General features: G+C 54.3%; 1 protein-coding gene across 5 annotated transcripts in view; it reads right to left on the bottom strand.

Annotated features, from left to right (window-relative positions):
• The window catches only part of BCAN (brevican), a 41,249-nt gene extending 24,061 nt beyond the window's left edge, over positions 1 to 17,188 (bottom strand). For 2 of the 5 annotated variants that reach the window (XM_063176616.1, XM_063176612.1), the window contains exons 1-5: positions 16,975 to 17,188; positions 7,049 to 7,141; positions 6,562 to 6,957; positions 3,024 to 3,198; positions 912 to 1,039 (exon numbers count right to left, since the gene is read on the bottom strand). In XM_063176616.1, the coding sequence (XP_063032686.1) occupies positions 912 to 1,039; positions 3,024 to 3,198; positions 6,562 to 6,957; positions 7,049 to 7,133 (784 nt within the window). In that variant the 5' untranslated portion in view covers positions 7,134 to 7,141; positions 16,975 to 17,188. The remainder of the gene's footprint in view (positions 1 to 911; positions 1,040 to 3,023; positions 3,199 to 6,561; positions 6,958 to 7,048; positions 7,142 to 16,974) is intronic. The other 3 variants (XM_063176613.1, XM_063176615.1, XM_063176614.1) reach the window with 3 other exon arrangements.
• Between the last annotated feature and the right edge of the window lie 297 nt (positions 17,189 to 17,485).

Raw genomic sequence — 17,485 nt, forward strand, 5'->3', positions numbered from 1 at the left:
TCCCTTCATCCCTGCCTGTATCCCTGCCCTCCTGCCTGCTTCCCTGCCTGAGTGATTCCCTGCCTGCATCCCTGCATCCATCTCTGCATCCCTGCCTGCCTTCCTGCTTCCTCGCCTGCTTTCCTGCTTCCCTCTCTGCCTCCCTGCCTGCTTCCCCACCTTCCTGAGTGCTTCCCTGCCTGCTTCCCTTCATCCCTGCATGCATCCCTGCCTGCCTCCCTGCCCATGCACAGAAAGCCAGAGTGCAGGCACATCTGGAGCTCTCACGCCACGTGGGATTGATCCCTGCCCTTGCAAACAGAGCTGAGACTTTGAAGCGGCCCTGAACGGGATTGCAGAGGAGCGGGTGCATGCCCTGCACTGAGCAATCCGCGTGTGGGACCTTTCTGAGGACACCTGCAAGCCCAGCGAGCACCTGGGTGAGGCTCCATGCTCAGGAGGGCTGGGGACCACTGCCCCAAAGCACAGCATGAACCAACCCCACAGCTGCCCCTGCCTCCCTGTCCCTCACCCCCGGCACCAACCAACCCCAGAGCAGCTGCCACCACCATTGGGGACCCCAAAAGAAGGGACCAGACACCCCCAGGCACACAGAGCCAGGCAGGATCTGCAGCCCTGCTCCTCATGCAAAGCACAGCACACACACAACCAAACCCAAACCACCCAACCCAGCGTGCTGCTGGTCTGGGGCACATCACTGCGGGCACAGCCCAGCCTGGGCACTGCCTGCTGCCAGGGACAGAACCCCACACCAGCCCAAAATGAACCAGGAATGCTTTAGGAAACACACAGCAGGTTCCCACACCCAAAGACAGCACCTGCAGCTTTTCACTTGGGTTCACAACGGGTTACAGGGGCAAGTTAGTGTGGGAGCAAAAGCAGAGGAGGGCAAGAGGTGGCACCACGGGCACCTGGCAGGTCCTCAGCGTAGCAGTACACGTCATACATGTCCTCAGGGTCCACCACGCCGTAGTTCCTCACCCCTGGGAAGCCGTTCATGTCTCCATAACAGGCCTCACGGGGGGTCTGGATGGGGTACCTGGGGCAGAGAGCACAGGGGAGCTGCTGACTCCCTGGGGAACGGCTGGGAGCAGTGCCAAGGTGTTACAACCAAACAAACTCGGAGAGAGCACACACAGATGTGTTACAACCAAACAAACTCCAAGGGAGCCCACACAGAGGTGTTACAACAAAACAAACTCCAAGGGAGCAGTGTCAAGGTGCTACAACCAAACAAACTCCAAGGGAGCAGTGTCAAGGTGCTACAACCAAACAAACTCCAGGGGAGCACACACAGAGGTGTTACAACCAAACAAACTCCAGGGGAGCACACACAGAGGTGTTACAACCAAACAAACCCAAAGGGAGCACACACAGAGGTGTTACAACCAAACAAACCCAAAGGGAGCACACACGGAGGTGTTGCAACCAAACAAACCCAAAGGGAGCATACACAGATGTGTTACAACCAAACAAACTTCGAGGGAGCACAGACAGATGTGTTACAACCAAACAAACCCAAAGGGAGCACACACAGAGGTGTTACAACCAAACAAACACTGAGGGGGCACACACAGAGGTGTTACAGCCAAACAAACTCCAGGGGAGCACACACAGAGGTGTTACAGCCAAACAAACTCCAGGGGAGCACACACAGAGGTGTTACAACCAAACAAACTCTGAGGGAGCACACACAGAGGTGTTACAACCAAACAAACCCAAAGGGAGCACACACAGAGGTGTTACAACCAAACAAACCCAAAGGGAGCACACACAGATGTGTTACAACCAAACAAACCCAAAGGGAGCACACACAGATGTGTTACAACCAAACAAACCCAAAGGGAGCACACACGGAGGTGTTGCAACCAAACAAACCCAAAGGGAGCACACACAGATGTGTTACAACCAAACAAACTTCGAGGGAGCACAGACAGATGTGTTACAACCAAACAAACCCAAAGGGAGCACACACAGAGGTGTTACAACCAAACAAACACTGAGGGGGCACACACAGAGGTGTTACAGCCAAACAAACTCCAGGGGAGCACACACAGATGTGTTACAACCAAACAAACTCTGAGGGAGCACACACAGAAGAGCACTGACAACAGGATTACAACAGTTTATAAAGGGGGGCAGTCCAGGGGAGGAGACTGCCTACAAACCAATCAGGAGACAGCAAGGAGGAGCATGGGTGTTGCAGACATATTTTATGAAAAATCCTTTTGCCAGGATTTTTTCTCCTGAGAAGCCTCAGAGGAAAATAAAAACAATGATTATCTGCTGCTGTGGAATGCAACAGGTGCAGCTGTGATTGGTCTCATGTGGTTGTTTTTAATTAATGGCCAATCACAGTCCAGCTGTCTCAGACTCGCTGGTCAGTCACAAGATTTTATTATCATTCCTTTCTATTCCTTGCTAGCCTTCTGATAAAATCCTTTCTTCTCTTCTTTTAGCATAATTTTAATATATCCTTTTAATGTGATATGATATGATTGATATAACGTAACGTAACATAACATAACATAATATATATAATGAAATGATAAATCAGCCTTCTGAAACATGGAGTCAAGATTTTAATCTCTTCCCTCATCCTGGGACTCCTGTGAACACCACCACACATGGGGTGGGCTCACATCAACCTAACACCAATGAGGAAGAAGGAGGGAGGAGTGAATAGATAATTAGCAAATGGGTGAAGGGAAACAGCATCACTGATGCAGAACTTTCTGGCTAAAGGGGTGTAAAAAAACCATCACTGACAAGCTGTAGGGGATGGGTTTAGAGGATTGACAGGGTAGAGTTTGGGAACATGCGAGGGGCGGAGGAGATTGACATGGGGATTGATATGAGGGAAAAATATGGGGTAAACAACTCAGGGAAGAACCCTTTGGGAGACTGAACAGGGGGGTACGGAACGAACCGTTTTTCTAACATAGAACAATCTAACATATTACGAATTAAACAATTAAGACCCAAAAGCAAACCACAACAGGGCGAGGCACAGGGGTGCCCACCTGACGGTCTGGTCGGCGATCCAGCCGGCGTCACACTGCTCGTAACCCCCCAGGTAGGCGGCGTAGAGCTGCTCGGGGGTGGCGATGCTGGCACCGATCCTGGCACAAGCCTCCTGTGCCTCGGAGAAGGTGTAGGCATAGCGCATGGAGCCCTCCCGGTAGTGGAACACCACCCCTGCGGGCACACACACGGATGTGGGCAAGGGGCTTCATGGCAGCCCCCCACAAATGCACCTAGGGTTTGCTGCAGCTCCCTTCACAGAGAAATCCGTCCCAGGATTTCTCCTGGGGAAGGCAGTGAGAGAGCTCAGGGAAGGGAATGAAAACAATTCTTATCTCTACGTGCTGCTCCTGTTGTTTATCACACGCGGAATATGTTATGGGGATTGTGTACAGGAAGGGGTTTGTTGATTAGACACTGGTGATGGTTGTTTGGATTGATTGACCAATTAGGTCAAAGCTGTGTTGTGATTGTTGAAAAAGCGCCACGGGGATTTTTTTAGTATTAGTATAGTATATATAGTATAGTATATATAGTATAGTATATATAGTATAGTATAGTATAGTATAGTATAGTATAGTATAGTATAGTATAGTATAGTATAGTATAGTATAGTATAGTATAGTATAGTATAGTATAGTAGTAATAGTAATATTATAGTATAGTGTAGGATAGTATAGTAATAGTAATAGTAATAGTAATAGTAATAGTAATAGTAATAGTAATAGCAATAGCAATAGCAATAGTAATAGTAATAGTAATAGTAATAGTAATAGTATAGTACAGTTTCAGTATAGTATAATACAGTTATAATAGCTTATAAAGCAATTAGTTAATAAACTAATTGCGTAATAAACTAATATAAAGCAATTTGTTAATAAACTAATTGCTTAATAAACTAATATAAAGCATTTAGTTAATAAGCTAATTGCTTAAAAAACAATTGTTTAATAAACTAACAAACTAATTGCTTATAAAGCGATTGGTCCATAAACAATTGCTTAATAAAGCAATTATTTAATAAACTAATAAAGTTTATTATAAAGCTTATAATTTACTATAGCATAGTATAGCATAGTATAGTTTGTGTAGTAGAATATAGTTATAATAGTTTATAAAGCAATTGGTTAATAAACTAATATAAAGCATTTAGTTAATCAACTAATTGCTTAATAAAGCAATTACTTAATAAGCCAATAAACTAATTGCTTATAAGGCAGTTGTTTAATAAACTAATAAAGTTTATTATAAAGCTTATAGTACAGTATAGCAAAGTATAGTATAGTTTGAGTGTAGTATAATGCAGTTATAATAGCTTATACAGCAATTATTTAATAAACTAATTGCTTAATAAACTAATATAAAGCATTTAGTTAATAAACTAGTTGCTTAATAAAGCAATTGTTTCATAAACTAATAAAGTTTATTATAAAGCTTATAGTATAGTATAGGAAAGTATAATACAGTTTGAGTGTAGTATAATAAAATATCTTATAAAGCAATTGGTTAATAAACTAATATAAAGCAATTAGTTAATAAACAATTGCCTAATAAAGCAGTTATTTAATCAACTAAGAAACGAATTGCTTATAAAGCAATTATTTAATAAACATATGCTTATAAAGCAATTTAATAAACTAATAAACTAATTGCTTATAAAGTAATTATTTAATGAACAATTGTATAATAAAGCAATTCTTTAATAAACTAATAAACAATTGCTTAATAAAGCAATTGTTCAGCCTTCTGAAATCACTAGTCATTGCATGTTATTCCCATGCTGGGGGTCATCCTGCTACAACACCCAGGGCAGCATTTGCCGAGCCAGGAGAGGGCTTCTGGCTGCCTCCAGTGCCACCTGTGCCCACCCTGAGGTACCTTTGACTTTGACGTGGAGGATGTCATGGCCGTCCTCATTTAAGCAATTGTTTAATAAACTAATAAACAATTGCTTAATAAAGCAATTGTTCAGCCTTCTGAAATCACTAGAGTCATTGCACATTATTCCCCTGCTGGAGATCGTCCTGCTACACTACCCAGGGCAGCGTTTGCTGAGCCAAGCTGCCCCGAATGCCACCTGTGCGCACCCTGAGGTACCTTTGACTTTGACGTGGAGGATGTCGTGGCGGTCCTCATTAAACAATTGTTTATTAACTAATTGCTTAATAAAACAATTAGTTAATAAACTAATAAACAATTGCTTAATAAAGCAATTCTCCAGCCTTCTGAAATCGCTAGAGTCGTTGCACATTATTCCCCTGCTGGAGATCGTCCTGCTGCACTACCCAGGGCAGCATTTGCCAAGCCAAGCTGCCCCGAATGCCACCTGTGCCCACCCTGAGGTACCTTTGACTTTGACATGGAGGATGTCGTGGCCGTCCTCATTAAACAATTGTTTAATAAACGAATAAACAATTGCTTAATAAAGCAATTGTTCAGCCTTCTGAAATCGCTACAGTCATTGCACATTACTCCCCTGCTGGAGATCGTCCTGCTACACTACCCGGGGCAGCATTTGCCAAGCCAGGAGAGGGCCCCAAGCTGCCCCGAATGCCACCTGTGCCCACCCTGAGGTACCTTTGACTTTGACGTGGAGGATGTCGTGGCCGTTCTCATTAAACAATTGTTTATTAACTAATTGCTTAATAAAACAATTAGTTAATAAACTAATAAACAATTGCTTAATAAAGCAATTCTCCAGCCTTCTGAAATCGCTAGAGTCGTTGCACATTATTCCCCTGCTGGAGATCGTCCTGCTGCACTACCCAGGGCAGCATTTGCCAAGCCAAGCTGCCCCGAATGCCACCTGTGCCCACCCTGAGGTACCTTTGACTTTGACATGGAGGATGTCGTGGCCGTCCTCATTAAACAATTGTTTAATAAACGAATAAACAATTGCTTAATAAAGCAATTGTTCAGCCTTCTGAAATCGCTACAGTCATTGCACATTACTCCCCTGCTGGAGATCGTCCTGCTACACTACCCGGGGCAGCATTTGCCAAGCCAGGAGAGGGCCCCAAGCTGCCCCGAATGCCACCTGTGCCCACCCTGAGGTACCTTTGACTTTGACGTGGAGGATGTCGTGGCCGTTCTCATTAAACAATTGTTTATTAACTAATTGCTTAATAAAACAATTAGTTAATAAACTAATAAACAATTGCTTAATAAAGCAATTCTCCAGCCTTCTGAAATCGCTAGAGTCGTTGCACATTATTCCCCTGCTGGAGATCGTCCTGCTGCACTACCCAGGGCAGCGTTTGCCGAGCCAGGAGAGGGCCCCAAGCTGCCCCGAATGCCACCTGTGCCCACCCTGAGGTACCTTTGACTTTGACGTGGAGGATGTCGTGGCCGTCCTCATTAAACAATTGTTTAATAAACTAATAAACAACTGCTTAATAAAGCAATTGTTCAGCCTTCTGAAATCGCTACAGTCATTGCACATTACTCCCCTGCTGGAGATCGTCCTGCTGCACTACCCAGGGCAGCGTTTGCCAAGCCAAGCTGCCCCGAATGCCACCTGTGCCCACCCTGAGGTACCTTTGACTTTGACGTGGAGGATGTCGTGGCCGTCCTCGATGCCGTGCTGCACGTCGCAGCGGTAGATGCCCGAGTCGTTGGGGCGCAGCTCGGTGAGCAGCAGCGAGGCGTTGGTGTAGCGCTGGTGGAAGATGGGCAGGGAGGCGCGCAGCCGATAGTCCTCGCTCACCTTCACCCTGTCCCCGCGAGCTACCAGGATCTCCACCTCCCTGCCCTCAGAGATGAAGGTCCACTTCACCCGGGGTGTGCCCAGGACGGCGCGGCGGCCGCCGGTGCTGGCGGTGGTGGGCTGGGGGCCAAGGTAGGTGATGAGGCAGGGGATGGTGACATCTCCTGCCAGCACGGCCTCCAGGGCTGGGTGCCGTGGCATGGACACCTGCAGAGCCTTGGGGTCCTCTGGGTGGGAGAAGAGAGGAGATGTGAGCAGGATTGGTGTGAGGAGCCCCCCCGAGATCCTCGCTAGGGCACCAATGGGGCGCTGAGTTACCTGTGCCATCTCCAGGGCCAAACACCTCCGGGAGCGCCGTGGGGACAAACAGCCAGAGCAGCAGCAGGGGGAGGGCTGGGGCCATGCTCTGCCCTGCAAAGGGGGGAGAAAAAACCACCCAGATGTGCTCAGAATCCATAAAAGCACCAAAAATCTCCCATCCCTGCAGGAGGGGAAGTGGCTTGGAAGAATCTGGGGGGCGTGGGGTGACGGATGTGGAATTGGGGCACAGAGGGAAGGGAAGTTTTGGGAAGGGAAGGGAAGTTTTGGGAAGGGAAGGGAAGTTTTGGGAAGGGAAGTTTTGGGAAGTTTTGGGAAGGGAAGGGAAGTTTTGGGAAGGGAAGTTTTGGGAAGTTTTGGGAAGGGAAGGGAAGTTTTGGGAAGGGAAGGGAAGGGAAGTTTTGGGAAGGGAAGGGAAGGGAAGTTTTGGGAAGGGAAGGGAAGGGAAGTTTTGGGAAGGGAAGGGAAGGGAAGGGAAGTTTTGGGAAGGGAAGGGAAGTTTTGGGAAGGGAAGTTTTGGGAAGGGAAGGGAAGTTTTGGGAAGGGAAGGGAAGTTTTGGGAAGGGAAGGGAAGGGAAGGGAAGGGAAGGGAAGGGAAGGGAAGGGAAGGGAAGGGAAGGGAAGGGAAGGGAAGGGAAGGGAAGGGAAGGGAAGGGAAGGGAAGGGAAGGGAAGGGAAGGGAAGGGAAGGGAAGGGAAGGGAAGGGAAGGGAAGGGAAGGGAAGGGAAGGGAAGGGAAGGGAAGAGAAGGGAAGGTGCCCTGGCTTACAAGAGGATGAAGACAGCATGAGCAACCAGGAGCATTGGCTGGGAGCCACTGGGTGCCATCCAGCCCCTCTGACCTCCCCTGGGGACAGCAGAGCCCAGCCTGGCCTGCCCAGCACAGATGGTGCCAGCCCAAGCCCTGGCTGCAGCGGGCAGGGAGGCGATGCCAGCGCCAGGGCCGCGTGCCCGTGGTGCCACCGTGAGAAAGCTCGGGGAGGGCTTGGTGAGGAAGGAGGTGCTGAGGGAGCTCAGGGAGCGGGCAGGGCACACTGCGGGTGTGCACACGCGTGTGCATGCCCTCATACACGCCTGCCCTGCCGGGGGGGCTGGAGGAGGGAGCTGAGCTCGGCGAGCAGGGGGGCACAGCCCAGAGCACACCCAGAGCCCGGGGCAGGGGGGAGGGAAGGAGCAGGACGGCTCCTTTGCCATTCAGCTCACGCCCGTGCGCGGGCTGGGAAAAGCGAGGCTGCCCAAAGCAGCCTTTATGTCCCGTGCCTCCCTCAGGCTGCCTGGCACAAAGGGCTGCCACCGGTGGCCAGCACTGGCATCACCCAGCCCTCTCTGGGGAGCAGCACAGGGGGTGATAAGAACATCATGGGGGGCTCTCGGTGTCCTTGCTGAAGTGAGAGCCCTGAGGGCAGCACAGGGGGTGATAAGAACATCGTGATAAGCACATCATGGGGGGCTCTGGGTGTCCTTGATGAAAGGAGAGCCCAGTGGCCAGCCCTGCCATCACCTAACCCTCTCCAGGAAGCAGCACAGGGGGTGGTAAGAACATCATGATAAGAACATCATGGGGGGCTCTGGGTGTCCTTGATGAGAGGAGAACCCAGCCCTGCCATCACCCAGCCCTCTCTGGGGAATAGCCCAGGGGGTGATAAGGACATTATGGGGGGCTCTCGGTGTCCTTGCTGAGAGGAGAGCCCTGTGGGCAGCGCAGGGGGTGATAAGAACATCATGATAAGCATATTATGGGGGGCTCTGGGTGTCCTTGATGAGAGGAGAGCCCTGTGGGCAGCGCAGGGGGTGATAAGAACACCGTGATAAGAACATCATGGGGGGCTCTGGGTGTCCTTGATGAAAGGAGAGCCCAGTGGCCAGCCCTGCCATCACCTAACCCTCTCCAGGAAGCAGCACAGGGGGTGCTAAGAACATCATGGGGGACTCTGGGTGTCCTTGATGAGAGGAGAACCCAGCCCTGCCATCACCCAGCCCTCTCTGGGGAATAGCCCAGGGGGTGATAAGGACATTATGGGGGGCTCTGGGTGTCCTTGCTGAGAGGAGAGCCCTGTGGGCAGCACAGGGGGTGATAAGAACATCGTGATAAGAACATCATGGGGGGCTCTGGGTGTCCTTGCAGTCTCGCTGCTCTTGCAGCCATCCAGAGAGGAGGCTGATGCTGGCAATGTGGGGAAATGTCCCTGCCTGGTGCACTGCTCCGTACCCCTGACCCCTCTGCAGAGGCTCCTCGTGGCTCCTCAGCCTCCCGTGCCAGGGCTGCATCGTGCCCTTGCCAGGGAAGCGAGCAGCCTGAGGCTCTGAGCTGATTTGTAATTTACGAGCTCTTTGCGCTGTGTTGATTTCGGCAGCCACAGGAGCAGCTCAGGCCGTGCCCAGGCTCTGGCTGCGGGGACAGACTGACAGCGTGCTGCCCTGTCACCTGTGTCCCTCCTCCAGCCGTGTTCCCAGAGTGTGCCCAGGGCACCACTGCTCCGGGAGAGGCTGTGAATCCAGCCCTGGCACCGCACAGCGTGGGCACACATCCCCTAGAACCCTGGCACCACACACCATGGGTATACAGCCCTGGCACCACACACCATGGATGTACAGCCCTGGCACCACACACCATGGATGTACATCCCTGGCACCACACACCATGGATGTACAGCCCTGGCACCACACACCATGGGTACACAGCCCCTGGCACCACACACCATGGATGTACATCCCTGGCACCACACACCATGGACACACAGCCCCTGGCACCATGGATATACAACCTTGGCACCACACACCGTGGGCACACAGCCCCTGGAGCCATGACTGTACATCCCTGGCACCACATGCCATGGGTACACAGCCCCTGGCACCACACCCCATGGATGTATAATCCCTGGAACCACAGATATACATCCCTGGCACCACACACCATGGATCCACAGCCCCTGGAACCCTGGCACCACACACCATGGATGGGCAGCCCCTGGAACCACGGTCATACAGCCCTGGCATTTCACACCACGGATATATAACCCTGGCAGTGCACACCGTGGGCACACAGCCCCTGGAACCACAAATATACATCCCCTGGCACCACACACCATGGATATACAGCCCTGGCACCACACACCATAGCTGTACATCCCTGGCACCACACACCATGGACACGCAGCCCCTGGCACCATGGATATACGACCTTGGCACCACACACCATGGGTACACAGCCCCTGGAGCCATGGCTGTACATCCCTGGCACCACATGCCATGGGTACACAGCCCCTGGCACCACACCCCATGGATATACAATCCCTGGAACCACAGATATACATCCCTGGCACCACACACCATGGATCCACAGCCCCTGGAACCCTGGCACCACACACCATGGATGGGCAGCCCCTGGAACCACGGTCATACAGCCCTGGCATTTCACACCACGGATATATAACCCTGGCAGTGTACACCATGGGCACACAGCCCCTGGAACCACAAATATACATCCCCTGGCACCACACACCATGGATATACAGCCCTGGCACCACACACCATAGCTGTACATCCCTGGCACCACACACCATGGACACGCAGCCCCTGGCACCATGGATATACGACCTTGGCACCACACACCATGGGTACACAGCCCCTGGAGCCATGGCTGTACATCCCTGGCACCACACGCCATGGGTACACAGCCCCTGGCACCACACCCCATGGATATACAATCCCTGGAACCACAGATATACATCCCTGGCACCACACACCATGGGTACACAGCCCCTGGAACCCTGGCACCACACACCATGGATGGGCAGCCCCTGGAACCACGGTCATACAGCCCTGGCATTTCACACCACGGATATATAACCCTGGCAGTGCACACCGTGGGCACACAGCCCCTGGAACCACAAATATACATCCCCTGGCACCACACACCATGGATATACAGCCCTGGCACCACACACCATAGCTGTACATCCCTGGCACCACACACCATGGACACGCAGCCCCTGGCACCATGGATATACAACCTTGGCACCACACACCATGGGTACACAGCCCCTGGCACCACACACCATGGGTACACAGCCCCTGGAGCCACGGCTGTACATCCCTGGCACCACATGCCATGGGTACACAGCCCCTGGCACCACACCCCATGGATATACAATCCCTGGAACCACAGATATACATCCCTGGCACCACACACCATGGATCCACAGCCCCTGGAACCCTGGCACCACACACCATGGATGGGCAGCCCCTGGAACCATGGTCATACAGCCCTGGCATTTCACACCACGGATATATAACCCTGGCAGTGCACACCGTGGGCACACAGCCCCTGGAACCACAAATATACATCCCCTGGCACCACACACCATGGATATACAGCCCTGGCACCACACACCATAGCTGTACATCCCTGGCACCACACACCATGGACACGCAGCCCCTGGCACCATGGATATACGACCTTGGCACCACACACCGTGGGCACACAGCCCCTGGAGCCATGGCTGTACATCCCTGGCACCACACACCGTGGGTACACAGCCCCTGGCACCACACCCCATGGATGTATAATCCCTGGAACCACAGATATACATCCCTGGCACCACACACCATGGATCCACAGCCCCTGGAACCCTGGCACCACACACCACGGATGGACAGCCCCTGGAGCCATGGTGATACAGTCCTGGCACCACACACTGTGGGTGCAGAGCCCCTGGCAGCACACACCATGGATGTAGAGCCCTGGCACCATGGATGTACAGCCCTGGCACCACACACCATGGACACACAACACCCAGAGCCACAAATATCCATTCCCTGGCACTGCACACTGTGAGTACACAGCCCCTGGCACCAAACACCATGGATGTATAATCCCTGGCACCACAGATATACATCCCTGGCACCACAGATACACACCATGGGTACACAGCCCCTGGCACCACACACCATGGATGTACAGCCCTGGCACCACAGATATACATCCCTGGCACCACACACCATGGATGTACATCCCTGGCACCACAGACATACATCCCTGGCACCACACACCATGGATGTACATCCCTGGCACCACACACCATGGGTACACAGCCCCTGGCACTATGGATGTACAGCCCTGGCACCACACCGTGGGTACACAGCCCTGGCACCACACACCATGGGTACACGGCCACTGGCACTATGGATGTACAGCCCTGGCACCACACACCATGGGTATACAGTCCTGGCACTAAACACCATGGATGTACAGCCCTGGCACCACACACCATGGGTACACAGCCCCTGGCACCACACACCATGACTGTACATCCCTGGCACCACACACCATGGACACACAGACCCTGGCACCACACACCGTGGGCACACAGCCCCTGGAGCCATGGCTGTACATCCCTGGCACCACACCCCACGGGTACACAGCCCCTGGCACCACACCCCATGGATGTACATCCCTGGCACCACAGATATACATCCCTGGCACCACAGATACACACCATAGTACACAGCCCCTGGCACCACACACCATGGATGTACAGCCCTGGCACCACAGATATACATCCCTGGCACCACAGATACACACCATAGTACACAGCCCCTGGCACCACACACCATGGATGTACAGCCCTGGCACCACAGATATACACCATGGGTACACAGCCCCTGGCACCACACACCATGGATGTACATCCCTGGCACCACACACCATGGGTACACAGCCCCTGGCACTATGGATGTACATCCCTGGCACCACACCGTGGGTACACAGCCCTGGCACCACACACCACGGATGTACATCCCTGGCACCACAGATATACATCCCTGGCACCACAGATATACATCCCTGGCACCACAGATACACACCATGGGTACACAGCCCCTGGCACCAAACACCATGGATGTCCATCCCTGGCACCACACACCATGGGTACACAGCCCCTGGCACCACACACCATGGATGTCCATCCCTGTGGCACCACACCGTGGGTACACAGCCCTGGCACCACACCCCACGGGTACACAGCACCAGGCGCTGTGCATGCACAGCTCCCAACGCCAACAAAAATCCCCTGGCACCACATCCCGTGGGCACCAACCATCCAGTGCAGACCACAGACATCCCCTTCCCAGCAGGGGCAGCCAAAGCTGGGCTGCCCAGCGGTGCCAGGGCCAAGGCCGGGGCTGTCTGTGCTCCAGACAGATATTTTGAATGCAGCCCCATGGCTCTGTGTGAGGGACAAAACCCTCCTGCGTGGCAGCCGTGGCCAGGCTCCAGCCCAGGGGCTGGTGCCACCCCCTGGGCAGCCTGGCAAGGCAGGCTTTTGTCACTGGCACCTTTTCTTCCCGTCCCCAAGGCGCCGGGGTGGCGCGGACAGCGGCCCTGAAATCCCGGGGAGGAAATCCAAGAGATAAAATTCCACAGGAATTGGGTAAGCTGGAGTGGCTGCCCTCCTCCTGTGCCCATCCCCGAGTGTGCGCTGGCACCGGGAATGGGGTGTGGAAAGGGTTAAAGCAAATTTCACCCTGCCCCATGAGCAGAGACTCTCAGACTTTGGGGTTCGGGGTTGGATTTTTTGCGCTGGGTATCTTTGCTGTTTGCCACAAATGGAAAATCCTTCAACCCACAAATTCTGAGGGAAAAGCTGAGAGCAGGACTAGGGAAGAGCAGCCAAAAAACGTTGAATAATCATAATGTCAGCAAATCGTGAGGCTCAGAGTTGTCCCAGAGACCTCAGAGCTCAGGAGCTGCCGGGCTCAGACAGACACACGGGCAGGCACGTGGCAGGGCCGGCTAACCTCCATTTCTGTGGGAAACCAGGTGGAAAATGGAGCTGGGATCTATTTCGGGACAGAGCTGCTCCTCCTTTCTGCCCTGAGCTCGGCCCTGCTTTCAGAGCTGGCTCCTTGAACGTGGCACCTGCAGCCCCTGGGGCTGTGCCTGTGGGTGTCCCTGAGAGGGGTTTGTGGTGTCCCTTAAAGGGGTTTGTGATGTCCCTGAGAGGGGTTTGTGATGTCCCTTAAAGGGGTTTGTGGATGTCCCTTAGAGGGGTTTGTGATGTCCCTTAAAGGGGTTTGTGATGTCCCTGAGAGGGGTTTGTGATGTCCCTTAGAGGGGTTTGTGATGTCCCTTAGAGGGGTTTGTGGATGTCCCTTTTCATCTCCAGAGAGGAGTTTGAGGATGTCCTTTAGAGGAGTTTGTAGATGTCCCTTTTTATCTCTGGAGAGGGGTTTGAGGATGTCCCTTAGAAGAGTTTGTGGATGTCTCCTTTTTTCTCCAGGGGTGGGTTTATGATGTCCCTCAGAGGGGTTTGTGGATGTCCCTTAGAGGGGTTTGTGAATGGTTTGTGATGTCCCTTAAAGGGGTTTGTGGCTGTCCCTTAGAGGGGTTTGTGATGTCCCTTAGAGGGGTTTGTGGATGTTCCTTTTCATCTCCAGAGAGGAGTTTGAGGATGTCCTTTAGAAGAGTTTGTGGATGTCTCCTTTTATCTCCAGGGGCGGGTTTATGATGTCCTTTAGAGGGGTTTGTGGATGTCCCTTAAAGGGGTTTGTGGATGTCCCTTAGAGGGGTTTGTGATGTCCCTTAGAGGGGTTTGTGGATGTCCCTTAAAGGGGTTTGTGATGTCCCTTAGAAGAGTTTGTGGATGTCCCCTTTTATCTCCAGAGGGGGGGGGGTTATCATGTCCCTTAGAAGGGTTTGTGGTGTCCCTTTTCATCTCCGGAGGGGTTTTTCTCCTCTCCCTTTTCATCTCCAGAGGAGTTTTCTCCTGTCCCTCCACGTGATGCTGCTCACGCCGCTCCCAAGGTGCCCTGCCAGCCCGCAGCGATCCGGAGCAGCAGGAGGACGAGGAGGAGGGAGCAGAGCGGTGCCTTTCCAGGGATGCTCAGCTGCAGAATGAGTCAGCAGCCTCCGGCACAGCCTGGCCCTGCTCCAGCCCCGTCCCCACCGGCAAAGGGCTCCGGACACGCCGCTGCCGCACGGGCACGGGCACGGACCCGCTGTCCCGGCTGCCGTTCTCTCCTGTCCCCTCCGTGTCCGTCCCCCGGCAGCTGCAAACCCCCAGGATCCGTGCCCACCCCTGCCCCAAACCCCCAGGATCCGTGCCCACCCCCAGAGGGGTCCCCGGGGGGGAGCGGGGCCGTGCCAGGCGGTGCCAACCCCGGGAGCGCCCGGAGGGCTCCTGGCAGCGGAGCTGGCAGAGCTGAAAGGCCGGAAGGAGGTGGGGAAGGGGGGGGGAAGGTCCCTGCAGCTGCCAGGAGCCCGAGCCCCCCGAAGAAAGGGGCTCCTTGTGCGGGGGAGAGCGCGGGGAGGGTCCCCGGGGGAGGTTCGGAGGGGCGGGGGGCGAGCAGAGCCCGCAGGAGCCGCCAGGGACACCCCGGCACGTGCAGCCCTGGCTAAGTGTGTCACACGCGCACGTGGAAGGTTTGCACACCCACCCCCGCCTTCCCGGGGCTCTGCTGGGGAAACTGAGGCACGGGGTGGGGCAGTAGCGCGCGGGTCCCTGATTTCAGCACCTCCCAAACTCGCATGTCCCCCACCCCTCCCAGCACAACCTCACCCCAGCTCCCAGTTTAAACCATTCCCTGAAAAACAGCTCTAAAATATCCAGTTCAGCCTCTAAAATATCCAGCTCAGCCTCTAAAATATCCAGCTCAGCCTCTCCCTGAAGAAGAGCAACAGGTTCTGGGGTGGGCTGAGCCCGGAGAAGTGACAGGGGCAGAGGTCCCTGGCAGGGATGCTCAAGGGCAGCCCCTTCACCCCGGGGGTGAAATGTTCCGGCTGCGGGAGGGGAAAAGGGCAGCGGGGAAAATTCCCCCCCTCCCCGAGACACCCCCGGCGGGTCTGGGGTTCACAGCGGGGCTGGTGGGTTGGAAAAAAGCCGTGAAAATCCCGAAATATTTCACCTCTTGCCCCCCTCCTGCCTCCCAGCAGAGAGAGCTGGGGGAGGACGGGGAAAACCATCCCAAAATCCCAAACTTTGGGATTTTCCAGACCGGACAGCTTTGCCCCTAGCTCAGCCCGGCGACACGAACGGGAAGGAGCTGGGGAGAGCCTGATCCCTGCCCGGCTCCGTGCCTCAGTTTCCCTCTGCGCTGCTGCAGCCTCCTTGGGACACGGAGCAGGGACTCTGCAGGACAAACGGAACACACCAACCCCATCCTGGACTCTCCCAAAACGGGGTTCCTGAGGAAACAGCCCCGAAAATGCCCTTTGTGCCCAACACCTCGGAGCCCTGCTGCTGCGCTGGGCTGGGCTCTAGGCTGGGCTCCAGGCTGGGCTCTAAGCTGGGCTCCAGGCTGCAGCAGCCGGGCAGCACCAAACTCCTTTCTCCTCCCAAGTTGGCAGAACCCCCCCAGCCCCCGCTGTGCCCCCGGCGCTGCGGAGCCGCCCCCTCCAGAGACCTCGGGGACAAGGACAAAGCCACCCGAGCACCCCCCGCTGCAGGGCAGGACGGTGCGAGGGGAAAAACCCCGGGGAAACCTCGGAGCTGAGCCAGCCCGGCTCTCGTTTCGCTTTCTGTGCGGGGCTGAATGAAAGGCGAGACCGGGATGGAAAGCGCAGATCTCGGGGGGCACCGCAGATCCTGCGGGCACCAAGCCCGGGGCAGCAATCCCGGGGGCACCGCAGATCCTGTGGGCACCAATCCCGGGGCAGCAATCCCGGGGGCACCGCAGATCCCGGGGCACCGCAGATCCTGTGGGCACCAATCCCGGGGGCACCGCAGATCCTGTGGGCATCAATCCCGGGGGCACCGCAGATCCCGGGGCACCGCAGATCCTGTGGGCACCAATCCCGGGGCACCAATCTCGGGGCACCGCGGATCCCGGCGGCACCGCAGACCCTGTGGGCATCAATCCCGGGGGCACCAATCCCAGGGGCACCGCAGATCTCGCAGATCCCGGGGTTCCCCGGTACCTCCAGCTCACCTGGCTCGGTGCGGGCCCGCAGCCCCGGTACCCCCGGTACCCCCAGCTCACCTGGCTCGGTGCGGGCCCGCAGCCCCTGCCCCGGGGCCCGGCGTGCGGCTGAGCTGCGGCTCCTCCGGGGCAGCGCGGGCAGTTCGGCAGCAGGGCTGGCACGGAGCTGCACCAGGCATAAGTGCAGGCACCGAGAAAAGAGCCTTCTCTGTGTGTGTGTGTGTGTGTCCGTGTCCTCCACTCCGCTTTTTTTTTTTTTTTTTTTTTTTTGCTTTTTTTTCCCTTCCCCTTTCCCTCCTCCTTTTATATTTATTCCTTCCCCTAATTAAGAAGGAGAAGAAAGAAAAAAAAAAAAAAAAAAAAAAAAAGATACTACCGTGTTGGCAGGCTGCTCGTCCCTCCCCGTCCCTCCCTCCTGGCAGCTGGCAAAGCCCGCACGAGAGGAGAATGAGGAGGATGAGGAGGATGAGGAGGATGAGGAGGATGCTCAGCCCGATGCAGCAGAATTGGGGAGCAGAGA

Source organism: Melospiza melodia, chromosome 25, assembly GCF_035770615.1.
Source record: "Melospiza melodia melodia isolate bMelMel2 chromosome 25, bMelMel2.pri, whole genome shotgun sequence".
In the NCBI taxonomy this organism is placed as follows: Eukaryota; Metazoa; Chordata; class Aves; order Passeriformes; family Passerellidae; genus Melospiza; species Melospiza melodia.